This window comes from Papio anubis, chromosome 1 (assembly GCF_008728515.1).
Source record: "Papio anubis isolate 15944 chromosome 1, Panubis1.0, whole genome shotgun sequence".
Lineage (NCBI taxonomy): Eukaryota > Metazoa > Chordata > Mammalia > Primates > Cercopithecidae > Papio > Papio anubis.
Genome location: NC_044976.1, coordinates 145,599,171 through 145,612,252, shown reverse-complemented (window position 1 = coordinate 145,612,252; position 13,082 = coordinate 145,599,171). Strand labels below are relative to the sequence as shown.

Genomic DNA, 13,082 nt, shown 5'->3' with positions numbered 1-13,082 from the left:
CGTTATTCCACCCAATGAGCAGGAAGCTACTATATCTGGTCTAGTGGAAAAGACAAAACTGAAACCTGGATATTCTGATGTCCAATTGCGTGTTATTCCTATTACATCACATTGAATAAATGCTACTAATACATAAAAACTGATACTTCTTATTGGATCATATATCATCTAAATTAAGGGAGAATATATGGTTTGGCAGCCATAGGAGATTGCAAAAATCGCAACTCTTCACCTTTCCCTCTGTACAGGTCCTTTGCAGCTAACTGTATAGTTAGTTCTACCCATCACAAAGGAGAGTCTGTTTATTCCCCACCACTTCCAAACATGGTCAAGCCTCGTGCCTTGCTTTGGCCAGTAGAATAAGGCAAAAGTAACATCCTGGTGGTTCAGGCCTCAAGTGTCTTTGCATGTTTCTGCTTTCTTTCTTGGAAATCTGCCACTACCTTGTGAGAAAGCCCTGCCTTGGCTGCCAGATGATGACAGGCTTGTGGCCCATTTACCCTGTCACCCCAGATGACAGCCAGCTGTCTGACAAAGAGTCACTGAGGAGAGGGAATCTATGAGGCACACTCCCTAATTTTTCCATTATCACACCATAAAAGGAAATCAGTTGACAAGAAAGTTATCTGCTTTCATTTGAAGTCATTGACCTGGTTCTCAGAGAAAAGACCAACTGAGATCAATCAGAAAAAGGCCTGTGAAAAGATTACTGGACCAAATCTATAACCTAGTGCTGAAATGTAGAACATGTGCAGTAAAACCAAAAATAATCTGGGCATAGAAGAACTTCCATGTTTTTTATGCTCCAAAAGTCTGAGCCTTTATTCTCCCTAACCAGCCTTGGTGTCCTACCCTCTATGGACAACTTCAGTGTGTGTCAGCTAGTAAATGGGACAAATAGTGACACTACTAACTCCTTTAGGCTTAAAACAAGGTAACATAGAATATAGAGAGGGTACATCATTAGGGAAGAAACTTTTGGGAGTTGTGGTGTGTGGGTGTTATGTAAGACAACTGTGGGGTACCAGATGAACTGGAGCAGTCCTGGGGGCTATGGGGCAGAGCAGTCCTAGTCACAGGTCAACTTGAGGACAGTGCCAGTAAATGCAGGGTGTCAAATATGGGTCTCCACTACCAACTGAGATGAATTAAATATGGTCCATTTTTGTCTCATTGTTTTTGGGTTAGACAAACACTATATACTTTTTTTGCATTATTGATTTTTCAGTGGGCAGTTATTTTATTTTTTTTTTGCTTCATTGTTTTCGATACTGATTAAATCATGTTTGCTTTATGTGTCAGAGGTAAATGGAGTAATGTTTGCACTAGGATCAGCTTTTTTAAATCCATGCCCCCTTTTTACTGGTAACTTTTGAAGAATAAACCACTTAGATGGAAAGAGGCAAATGATTTTCCAGCTTGGTCACAGAAAGTTATTGTTGTGTTGCATGGATTTTTGTTGTTGGTTGTGTAGTTTAGAGTCAAGGTCTGTTTTATTTTATTTATTTTGCCCTTGGGAATACAAAAAAATGTGTAGAAAATAAACTAAGAGAAAACAATATAACAAACCTTGTTGCATCCAACAAATAGAGCATGAGGAAGGTAATGAATATGTGAACTAGACAGATAAGGAGGTGAGGTTATTTTCTAAATTGATGAAGAAGTACTATGATACTTGTATCTTCCCCTTTCATAATAAGATACTTACAATCTACTGTATATTTTGAAAATTAATATTTTAATTTCCATTTGTTATAACTGCATTGTAATTTTTATAAATGCAAACATTTCTATTTGTAACAACCTACCACAGTGCCTAGATTTCAAAGCAGATTCAATTGATTTGCAATCTACTCTGTTTTCAAAAAAAATGTTTTAACATCAGGTCATAGCTGTTTCCCTATACTGCATATCTGTATACATTTACACTACATGTGATTTTTTTCCTTTAAGAAACAAAAATTTCTTATACTTGATGGAATCCCATATATCTTAGCCAATTGTTACATATTTTCAATATAGCTAATGTTAGTGTATACACAATAACAACCAGAAGTAAAAAAAAAAAAAGGTTTAAGAACAGTATAATTCAAAAGAGGAGTGAAAAAACATAAAAAAGAGAAAACCCATTTTTATCTCTTTTCAATGTTGAACAAAAGTCCAAACTCAAGCAATTCTCATTGTCACATTTTAAAATGTCTTTCTCCATGCCCTTCTGTGCTACAGGATTTCCTCTATAATGATTATCAAAGTTGAAGTGAAAAGAGACAGCTGAATTCATCAGTAGGATAGGAGGGTCAAGTCAAGTTACCAGCATTCCACACGACTGATTTAGTAAGAGACAAATCCTGCTGATCTCCTTGGGTCCCATATGGCCATGGGAAGCTTTATTCTTTCTATTCTTTTTAGAGAGTAGCTCTTCTTTCCATAGCACTTTCCAACAGTAGCCCGTAGACTCATTCTACTTAACAACAGAGCCAATTCTGCCAGACCTGAGAAGAATCTAAGCCCCACTCAAACTTGGGAAGTTTGGACTTAAATAATTATTTGAAGTTTTATGTCTTTTTCACCAAGATGACAATAGCATGAGATGGCATGAGACTAATTTTTATTTGGGGGAAGATGAGGAAGTAATGGTTAGTTCTGTGCTGACTATATTAAAAATGAAATGCACAAGGGACTTGAAAGCGTAAAACTCAGAGAGACAGCTGGCTACAGGCCTAGAGTGCATGGCAGGCATGATCATATGTTTGAGAGCCATTAACATGTATGTAGTGATTGAAATCAGGGACACAGTTGTGGAAATTGAAAGGACATATTAAAAAGGAGTAACCAGCAAAAGAGATAGAAAACAAATAAGAGAAGTAGAATCTCAGAAGCCAAAGGAAGAGGTAATTTTAAGAAATAAAGCGAAACAATAAAATGACCAGCACATTGAAAAACCATGAGTCATGAGAAGCAATCATAAATCAGTTTTACTTTTGTCTTTTACTGACCCTTTAAATGTATAATATGGAGCTAATTCCACCATGTTCCATGTGGATATAAAATGAGTTAGTCACATGGCTTTTCTGGTCTTTCTCAGGCAATAGAATGTCCTGCAGTTACTTTACATTGCAAAATACAAATTCAATTCAGAAAATAGAATGTCTAATCCTGTATATTAGTCAACACTCCAATCTTTATTTAAAGAACAGACATTTTCAAGAACATACGTCTCTCCCTTTCATCTAGCTATGACATGATGAAGGCAGCAAGGCTATGACCAGAGAAGGTAGATTGGTTAGCCTGCCCCCTCATGTAGAGCCTGCAGGAAGGGTAGAAACTCAATGGACTAGCATCACCCAAAGCAGTCTATTGTTTCTGGTCCTGCATATACATAAAACTGACTTATCACTGACAGTGGTACCCTCCTGACTTCTTCATTCATCTTTCTCACCATCAGGTATCACTCGCCTTTTGTTTTAGTGCAGTCAGATGCATTTTCTTTTTGACTGGTTGCTTATTAATTCTGTAGCCCACAGGAATCTTGTCCTTTTCTCTACACAGGCCCCTTTGTCTTCTAAGTGGTACTTTGAGCACACACTAAGACAACCTAACCCTGTCTCTCTTCCTTGTGATCTTCGTCTGGTCATGAGAAATACATAGTCTTCCTTGTCATGATGAACTCTGGGAGTATAAGATATGGTGCTGGGAAAATTGGCTAGCCATAAGTAGAAAGCTGAAACTGGATCCTTTCCTTACTCCTTATACGAAAATTAATTCAAGATGGATTAGAGACTTAAATGTTAGACCTAATACCATAAAAACCCTAGAAGAAAACCTAGGCAATACCATTCAGGACATAGGCATGGGCAAGGACTTCATGTCTAAAACACCAAAAGCAATGGCAACAAAAGCCAGAATTGACAAATGGGATCTAATTAAACCAAAGAGCTTCTGCACAGCAAAAGAAACTACCATCAGAGTGAACAGGCAACCTACAGAATGGGAGAAAATTTTTGCAATCTACTCATCAGACAAAGGGCTAATATCCAGAACCTACAAACAACTCAAACAAATTTACAAGAAAAAAACAAACAACCCCATCAAAAAGTGGGCAAAGGATATGAACAGACAGTTCTCAAAAGAGGACATTCATACAGCCAACAGACACATGAAAAAATGCTCATCATCACTGGCCATCAGAGAAATGCAAATCAAAACCACAATGAGATACCATCTCACACCAGTTAGAATAGCAATCATTAAAAAGTCAGGAAACAACAGGTGCTGGAGAGGATGTGGAGAAATAGGAACACTTTTACACTGTTGGTGGGATCGTAAACTAAATTCAACCATTATGGAAAACAGTATGGCAATTCCTCAAGGATTTAGAACTAGAAGTACCATATGACCCAGCCATCCCATTACTGGGTATATATCCAAAGGATTATAAATCATGCTGCTATAAAGACACATGCACATGTATGTTTATTGCAGCACTATTCACAATAGCAAAGACTTGGAATCAACCCAAATGTCCATCAGTGACAGACTGGATTAAGAAAATGTGGCACATATACACCATGGAATACTATGCAGCCGTAAAAAAGGATGAGTTTGTGTTCTTTGCAGGGACATGGATGCAGCTGGAAACCATCATTCTCAGCAAACTATCGCAAGAAGAGAAAACCAAACACCGCATGTTCTCACTCACAGGTGGGAACTGAACAATGAGATCACTTGGACTCGGGAAGGGGAACATCACATACTGAGGCCTATCATGGGGAGGGGGGAGGGGGGAGGGATTGCATTGGGAGTTATACCTGATGTAAATGACGAGTTGATGGGTGCTAACGAGTTGATGGGTGCAGCACACCAACATGGCACAAGTATCCATATGTAACAAACCTGCATGTTATGCACATGTACCCTAGAACTTAAAGTATTATAATAATAATAATAATAATAATAAAAAGATATGCAGGGCACTGTCTTCCAACTTACCTATCCAAATCTAGCTAGACTGTTTCTTGTCAGTTAGATTTGCCAGATCTAAGATAGATATCAATGCACTGGTCTCTCTAACTGCAGGAGACACATGTCACCTTTCAAAGGATCAAATAAGACCTCTTCACTGGACTCAAGTGGAAAGCACCACCAACCCCTCCCTTTTTCCCACCAGTGAAACCTTTTCCCTCATTCTATCTTTTCGTTAATCTATTTTTATTTATTATATCTCTTTATACACCTTGTCTTTGATTTGCATGAGAATTTAATAGTCACATAACTAGTTCTTGAATGTCTACATGTTGCAAGTTCTGCTAATGTATGTATCATGCATGGTGAATAAAGAATGAATGAGAAAGAAACGAAATGAAGAAGAAAAAAATCTGCTGCTCTTTTATTGTTTAAATCATGTTTTCTTAAATCATAGTGCTCTTTTTAAAAGTTAGTAAGTGAATGAAGAGTGAGAGATTAGACAATAACTTTTAGGGCTCATAAAGCAGGGCAGAATCAAGGGAAGGAGGTTGTAGAATGAATAGCATTTTTGTAGACAGCTAGGATATTATCCATAGAGAGATGTTCGAGTTAAAATAAAGGGAGGATTTGATGGAGCAACGATCATGGAAGGGAGGAACAAGAGTAGGAAAACAGGAAGGGATTATATCAAGAACCGCGAACAGGTTATTTTTAGACAAAAATACACATGGTTTTCTTCTAAGACTAGATAAAAAAATTAAAAATGTGTGACAATGTAGACAAACTGGAGGTGGAGAAGAGATAATCTGGAGATACTTATATCTGGTTTTATTTTGTCTATGAGCAGAGGGCCAGATTATCTGCAAGGGCAAGAGCATAGAATTAAAACTGAGGAGAGTGGCAGGAGCTTAAAAGGAGAAAGAAAGTAAATTGATAAGAAGTATATACACGGTAGTGCTTCACATCAGCATAGGTACCTGATCTTTCCCCAAGTCCTCACAGATCAGGGCAGGTATAGGGTGATCATCCCTGGAGCTGACCCCACAGTACAGCAGAAGGGAGTCTGCAATCAGGTATTCAAAAGGGTCAGAATAAAAAAGGTTTTGCCTCAGGCTAAGAGAAGACAGTGAAGTTAGGCATGGGGTTGATCAAAAGAGGAGTAAGCAGGGATAATGGGCTAAAGATTAAGAGAAGTTAAGGAGCAGGTTATGTGAGGCTTCCAGGGTCAATTGGAGTAGGAAAGATATGATATATCCATAGAATAGCATTCATGGGATTAGGAAGATTTGAGAAATAGAGAAATTATAAGTGATCACAAAATCCAGAGTGTAGCCATAGAAATGGGTTGTTGGAGTGGGAAGTGAATGAAGAGGCCAAAGAACTGCATCAGTACATTTCAAAGTCGTTTAAAATAATGGCAGGAGTTAGAAAAGGGGGAAAAATAGAATCCCTCTCCTGGAACTAGAAAGATAAGAACAAAGGGGATTGATATGGTTTGGCTGTGTCCCCACCCAAATCTCATCTTGAATTGTAACTCCCACAATTCCCATGTGTTGTGGGAGGAACACAGTGGGAGGTGATTGAATTATGGGGCAGGGTCTTTCCCCTGCTGTTCTCATGAGAGTGAGTAAGTCTCACAAGATCTGATGGTTTTACAAAGGGGAGTTTCCCCGCACAAGCTTTCTTCTCTCTGCCACCACGTGAGACATGTCTTTCACCTTCCACCACAATTGTGAGGTCTTCCCAGACATGTGGAATTGTAAGTCCAATAAACTTTCTTTTGTACATTGTCCAGTCTCATGTATGTCTTAATCAGCAGCATGAAAACGGACTAATACAGGGACGGAAGAAAAGTGCTACCATTTCCAAGGACAATTTGTAATTTTAAAAAGGTAATTCTCATCACCCCCATCAATATAATAGTAGTCAACTAATATGTAAATATATCCAATCTCATTTATATAAAACTTGTGGATCTTTTTGTTTAAAACATACGCTTGGCTTGGCCTGGCGTGGTGGCTCAAGTCTGTAATCCCAGCACTTTGGGAGGCTGAGGCGGGCAGATCACGAGTTCAGGAGTCCAAGACCAGCCTGACCAACATGGTGAAACCCCATCTCTACTAAAAATACAAAAAAAAATTAGCCAGACACGGTGGCATGCACCTGTAATCCCAGCTACTCAGGAGGCTGAAGCAGGAGAATCCCTTGAACCTGGGAAGCAGAGGTTGCAGTGAGTCGAGATCGTGCCACTGCACTCCAGCCTAGGCAACAGAGTGAGACTCTGTCAAAAAGAAAAGAAAAGAAAAGAAAAATCCCACACTTACTCTGAATCTTTCATATTTTTAGAAATCTACTCAGCTCCTCACACTTTAGCTCTATTTTCTAGACTCCAACCTGCCCTCATTCTTTTTGTGTATCTGAAGTCTGCTTTCTCTCTCTGTCTCTCTCTCTCTCTCTCTCTTTTTTTTTTTTTCTGAGACAGGGTCTCACTCTGTTGCCCGGGCTGGAGTGCAGGGGCACAATCTTGACTCACTGCAGCCTCGACCTTACAGTCTCAAGCAGTCCTCCCACCTCAGCCTCCCAAGTAGTTGGGACTACAGGCAAGAGCCACTGCACCTGGCTAACTTTTTATTTTTTATAGAGATGGGGTTTTGCCATGTTGCCCAGGCTGGTCTTGAACTCCTGGACTCAAGGGATCTAGTCACCTTGGCATCCCAAATTCCTGGGATTACAGGAGTTAGCCACAGTACTCAGACTGAATTCTGCTTTCTTTATTGTAACCTCAGTATCTTCTAAAAATGTAACTTATACCCACTTGTTTGATCCTTCCTATTCCTTATCGATTTATGTAAACATTTCAATCCACCATCTAACTCAGGGAATCTAGCTCCAGTGCTAGTCAGGCCTACTGCAGAGTGACAGGAGATGGAACAGTAGTTTTTAAGCAATTCTTGTTACTGGACTAAAGTAAGGTGGGGAGTAAGAGTGAGATAGATAATGAGAGAGGAACAGAATGGGATAAAAGTCTCAGCCTTGAATTTAAGAATATTGAAGGGTAGAGGAAGCAATGTAATAAAGGAAATCAGATCTCACTTAAAGAAAAAAAGTTAAGTGAAAAAGCTGAGACAATCAGACATCCCTAGGTCACTAGACAGGGGTTTAGCTGATAACCCTGGGAAGACTAACAAGGGGGATGAGTAGAACAAAAATGGGTAATTGAATGTCACAAAATGGCACTGATGGGCATGAATGTTGCAAGGAGGACAGTGGATTGGGGAGGATATTTTTCTCCTGGTAAATGTGGTCAGAACTATGAAAAAGACAGAGGTGGCCAGGAGTGAAACAAACCAGCCCAAGAGTTCCAACTGGGGAATCTGTAGAATATTCTTTCAAAAAAGTCACACATAGGAGATAGTATGTGCAGTGATTGGCTCCTATTTTACCATGAAAATCCTGACAGTGCTTTTAAGATTTACTGTGCCATGTGCTTTCTATACTCATTTAAGTTGTTTATAATAACATTAGTAGAAAAGAGTCACGATGCTCTCAGACTATCAAGATAACAAGTGGAGTGTCACAGATTAAAATATATGTATGTCTGTATGTCTGTATTTCATGAAAACAAAAATTATTTTAATAAAAATTTTAAATGATTTTTCTAGTTTTTAAAAATCACATCAAATTTTAAAAGAAAGTCACAATGAACTAGTTTAAGTTCTTTTTCAGTAATTACCCTGTCACCTGTCCACCCTCTAATGGAGGTGTTAATGAGGAGTGGAGCAGCCAAAAGGCAGGCAGCAGGGGGGCAATGAGTTTAAAAGAGCCCAGATAATCACAAACCCTGAAATGATTAGCCATTATATTTATAAATACACACATATTGAGAAACAGATTTGACTGGTTTTATCACATGCTTTCCGAGTTCAGGACACACTACTAGCTTCTCAGGGATAGGCGCTTCAAAGAATTCATAGATTTAGTCCAGACTTTAGACAAGCGCATAATCTCTCCCTCCCTCCCTCCCTCTCTCTCTTTCTCTCTCTCTCTCTCTCTCTCACACACACACACACACACACACACACACACACACACACGGAACTGGCATTATAGTACATCTTCAAAAATACAGCAATAAACACAAATGAGTAAAGGCAAATGGCCACAGACACCCAGAGAATAAGAAGTAGAATATTAAAGAGAGTGTAACTTTCAAAAGTGATTTACTTTCATAATATACTTTACACACTGAAAAAAATCATGTTGCAGAATACAAAGCTATGTTTCTTATCTGCCAGTCTTTAAAGCTAAATTAGAAAGGCAAGGAAAATGTAAATAAATACAATGAACTAATATGCAATAAATTCAAGGGCAATGAAGAACAAAGTATATACATATATCCCACATACATATATATAAAATATATATTTTTTATATATATATATAGAGAGAGAGAGAGAGAAAGTATGTGTGTGTGTATCTTCTTCTTCAGATATGTCTTTTCCTGTCTTTCTCCACATCCAGACTCTCAGTTTTTTGAGGGAAAATATATTTTATCTCATTCAACATTCCCAGATGCTCGGATAGGGACACATCTATCAATATATAGCAACCCACTCTAGAAAATATTCAAAGATTAGCATATATTAAGTAAATGCAGATGTCACGGAACCAAAAACATCAATAACAAAAAACTTTTTTTTTTTTTTTTTTTTTTGAGACAGAGTCTCGCCTGCCTCCCAGGCTGGAGTGCAGTGGCGCGATCTCGGCTCACTGCAACCTACCCCTCTTGGGTTCAAGGGATTCTCCTGCCTCAGCCTCCTGAGTAGTTGGGACTACAGGTGCGTGTCACCACACCCAGCTAATTTTTGCATTTTTAGTAAAGACGGGGTTTTCTCCGTGTTGGCCAGGATGGTATCGACCTCTTGACCTCCTGATCCACCTGCCTTGGCCTCCCAAAGTGCTGGGATTACAGGCGTGAGTCACCACGCCCGGTCAAAAAAAATGCTTTTTACAGAAGTTATTGCTTTGCAACTGCCAAAAAAAGTCAACTGTTGGTAAAGAAAGAGTTTAATTAGTATTATAAAGATGTACCTTCCAGTCTGAGGATCAAATCCAAAGTAACGGTCTTTGCATTGGTCACAACGTTGCCCAGCAATGGAAGCATCTTGGCAAACACACTGACCAGTCAGGCTATTACAGATGTGATGAACTGAGCCAGCTGTATGGCATGAGCATGGCAGGCAGCCATTGGCACTGCCTGGAGAAATATAAAAACCTGGAAATAAAGACATTAAAAGTTTTATATATACTTTTTATCCACTCTTTTATTTAAAGCAGAATAATTGATTACACAGAAAAACAGGATACTCTACTATGGCACTATCTCATTCTCAATACAAATGTGGTTATATCCGTTCTTCAGTGTGTCAATTACGACCAAAGAAAAGCTGAGTAAATTATCTACATTGTACTTGGGTGTCTCCCAGGCATCTACAATTCAATGTATTTAAAATGTGCTGCGTATTATTTCCACAAAAAACTTGACCTCCTCTAATCAGCTCCATTTCAACAGATATTACCAGTCATAGAGTTGTTTTGCCTAGAACACTGAGGTATCTTTGGTAGGGCAGACTTATAAAATATAGGAAACCAGTTACATCTGAATTTCTAACAAACAATGAATTTTTTTAGTAAAGGTGCATTGCATGCAGCATTTGCTTAGACTAAAAAAGTTATGTGAAATTCAAATTAAACTAATTCTGTATTTCACTAAAATAAAAGTTTGCATCCTCCTCTTCTCTGACCCCCTACATTTTGCTAATTATCAAGTCCTATGGATGTTGCCTCCTAACAATTTTAAACCTTCCACTCTTCATCCCCACTACCACCACCCAGATAGTCACCAACCACTTTTTTATAACTAATACCTCAAACTGGATGCTACCACAGGGACTTCATGTTGAGTATCTCATTTAGTTGTCATAGAAATGCAAATAACGCAGGAATTATTATTACATCTATTTTGTCAATTAGAAAACAGAAGATTGAAAAGGTTAACACACTTTCCTAAAATGGTAGAGTTAATGGATAGCAAAACTCAGGTTTACACCCAGGCCACCAAGCCCCAGAGGCCATCTCTTCTAATTGCATCCTTCTTGTCCTGTTCCAATCTATTCTTCGTAGCAGTCTTTTTCCAAAGTGCAGTTTGGACATTTCACTTCTCTGTTTGAAACTACTTGATGACTTCCTATTCCCCTCAGGAAATAAATCCAAATCTCTCTTCCAATTTCCAATCCTACAGTCAGGTCCCAGTTACGTCTCCAGCTTCCGCTCATGGCCCATTCCCCGCTCAGTCCTTTGCAGTCATATTTGTTCCTCTTCTTGAGACCTAAAGGCCTTTTCATGGGCCGTTCTGTCTGCTGGGATGATTTTGACATATCTCTTTTGCTTAGCTCACTCATATATGTCAGGTCTCGTGACTTCCTCAGGCAACTTTCCCTAGGCCAGGCTAGGTATGCCTGTTACAAATTCATAGCATCCTGTTTGCTTCCTAAGTGTTTACAAAAATTATAATCAATCTTATTTCCATCAAAATCTAACTTCCATAAGGGCAGAAAACCCATCTGTTTCATTCATCATTGTCTCCCTAGTAGCCAGTACACTGCTTGGCACATAGTAGGCACTCCATACACATTCTATGAACAAATAAAAATGAGTTCAATTATTAAAAAAAAAAAAAAAAAAAGCCTGCAGAATTTAGAGATTTTAGCTTAACTCTAAAACCCATATTTTTTTTTCTTGTAGGAAAAGGAAAGAAATACAAATATGATTCAAAAGTCTATTCAAGTTACTTAAAATCTCTTTGGAGCCCGGAGATGGAAGTTAACTGTTATAAAATTCAAAAGCTATCAGGCGGTTGAATTATGGAGCAGGCATATGAGGGAGAAATGGTTCTCAGGGTTATGTGATGTGTGTGTGCATGTATCTGTACATATACATATACACACATGCACAGACACATGGGTACACACACAAGCATGTGCAAAATGCTGCAAAGAATTTTACTGAAACAATGGGGTAGAAGGATCACAGAAGGATTCTAATGAATACCGTTACAGCAAATAAAAATGAATTGCACAATTGTCATGACACTAATTCAAAGTTCATAAAATAGCAATGATATTGAAAGAAGGAGAGCATGAGCACAAAGTGAATCTATTCTGTTATCTATTCTATAGGGAACAGCAAAAAGTAATTAGGATACTCTAAAACTCATTTCAGGCTCTAGTTGAAAACAAGCCATTTTCTTATAGCCACCAACAATTGGGTTTTTTCCTTCCCCTAGATCTTGTACATTGCGTCTTACAAAGTTTCAAGGGCAGGAAAACAGAACTGTGCTCCATGGGAGGAAAAGGAAAGAGCTCAAAATCTGTGCCATTCAGTTGGAGGAAATCAACTAATACTATCATTTTATCATAATTTAGAGCCAGATTACACTATTTGTTTATTTGTATCACCTGACAGCAATTTCCCTTATATATACATTTGAAGAAATAGGTCATGGCCATGACAATTAGTATATATTCTTATACCTGATTCATCACATGGTCAAAGTCAAATTCAGAAGGCTTCCATTTAAATTCAAGGCCACTGTGGTTGTGATTCTTTGTATTTTTGTTCCTGTGAAGGTATCTAGGCCCTTAAATCCATGATGATGGCATCACGAATGTGCTAACAGCCCTCCAATTTGGGTAAATTACCCATTAGCACAGATACTTACAAGTAGAATTAATTTAGACTTATTGCAATAGCTCCAAGCCACAGAGAATTTGGAATAATTAAGGGTGATTTTTAGAAGAAATGATGTATGAGATAAACCTCTAAGTATAGTAGGGGATGGCATTTTGGTGCACAAGTTGGGTAGTCCAAATTTTGTGGAGTAAAGAATGACACAGAAAAATCAGAAATATAAGCAGAGAAGAACTAAAAAGATGTTAAGCACCCAGGGAGACTGCAAATGAAGGTAGGGCTTCCAGGAAAAGACTGCATGGGAATTTGCCTTGGGGTTAATTCCCCTCCTCCTCTCCGGAGCATGATTATAAAGGTTAATCCCACCA

At 38.4% G+C, this 13,082-nt stretch overlaps 1 protein-coding gene across 1 annotated transcript in view; it reads right to left on the bottom strand.

Moving 5' to 3' along the window:
• The window catches only part of USH2A (usherin), a 790,277-nt gene that overhangs the window by 593,916 nt on the left and 183,279 nt on the right, over positions 1-13,082 (bottom strand). Inside the window, exon 13 of the mRNA XM_021927201.2 lies at positions 10,057-10,240. Coding sequence (XP_021782893.2) covers positions 10,057-10,240 — 184 coding nt within the window. The remainder of the gene's footprint in view (positions 1-10,056; positions 10,241-13,082) is intronic.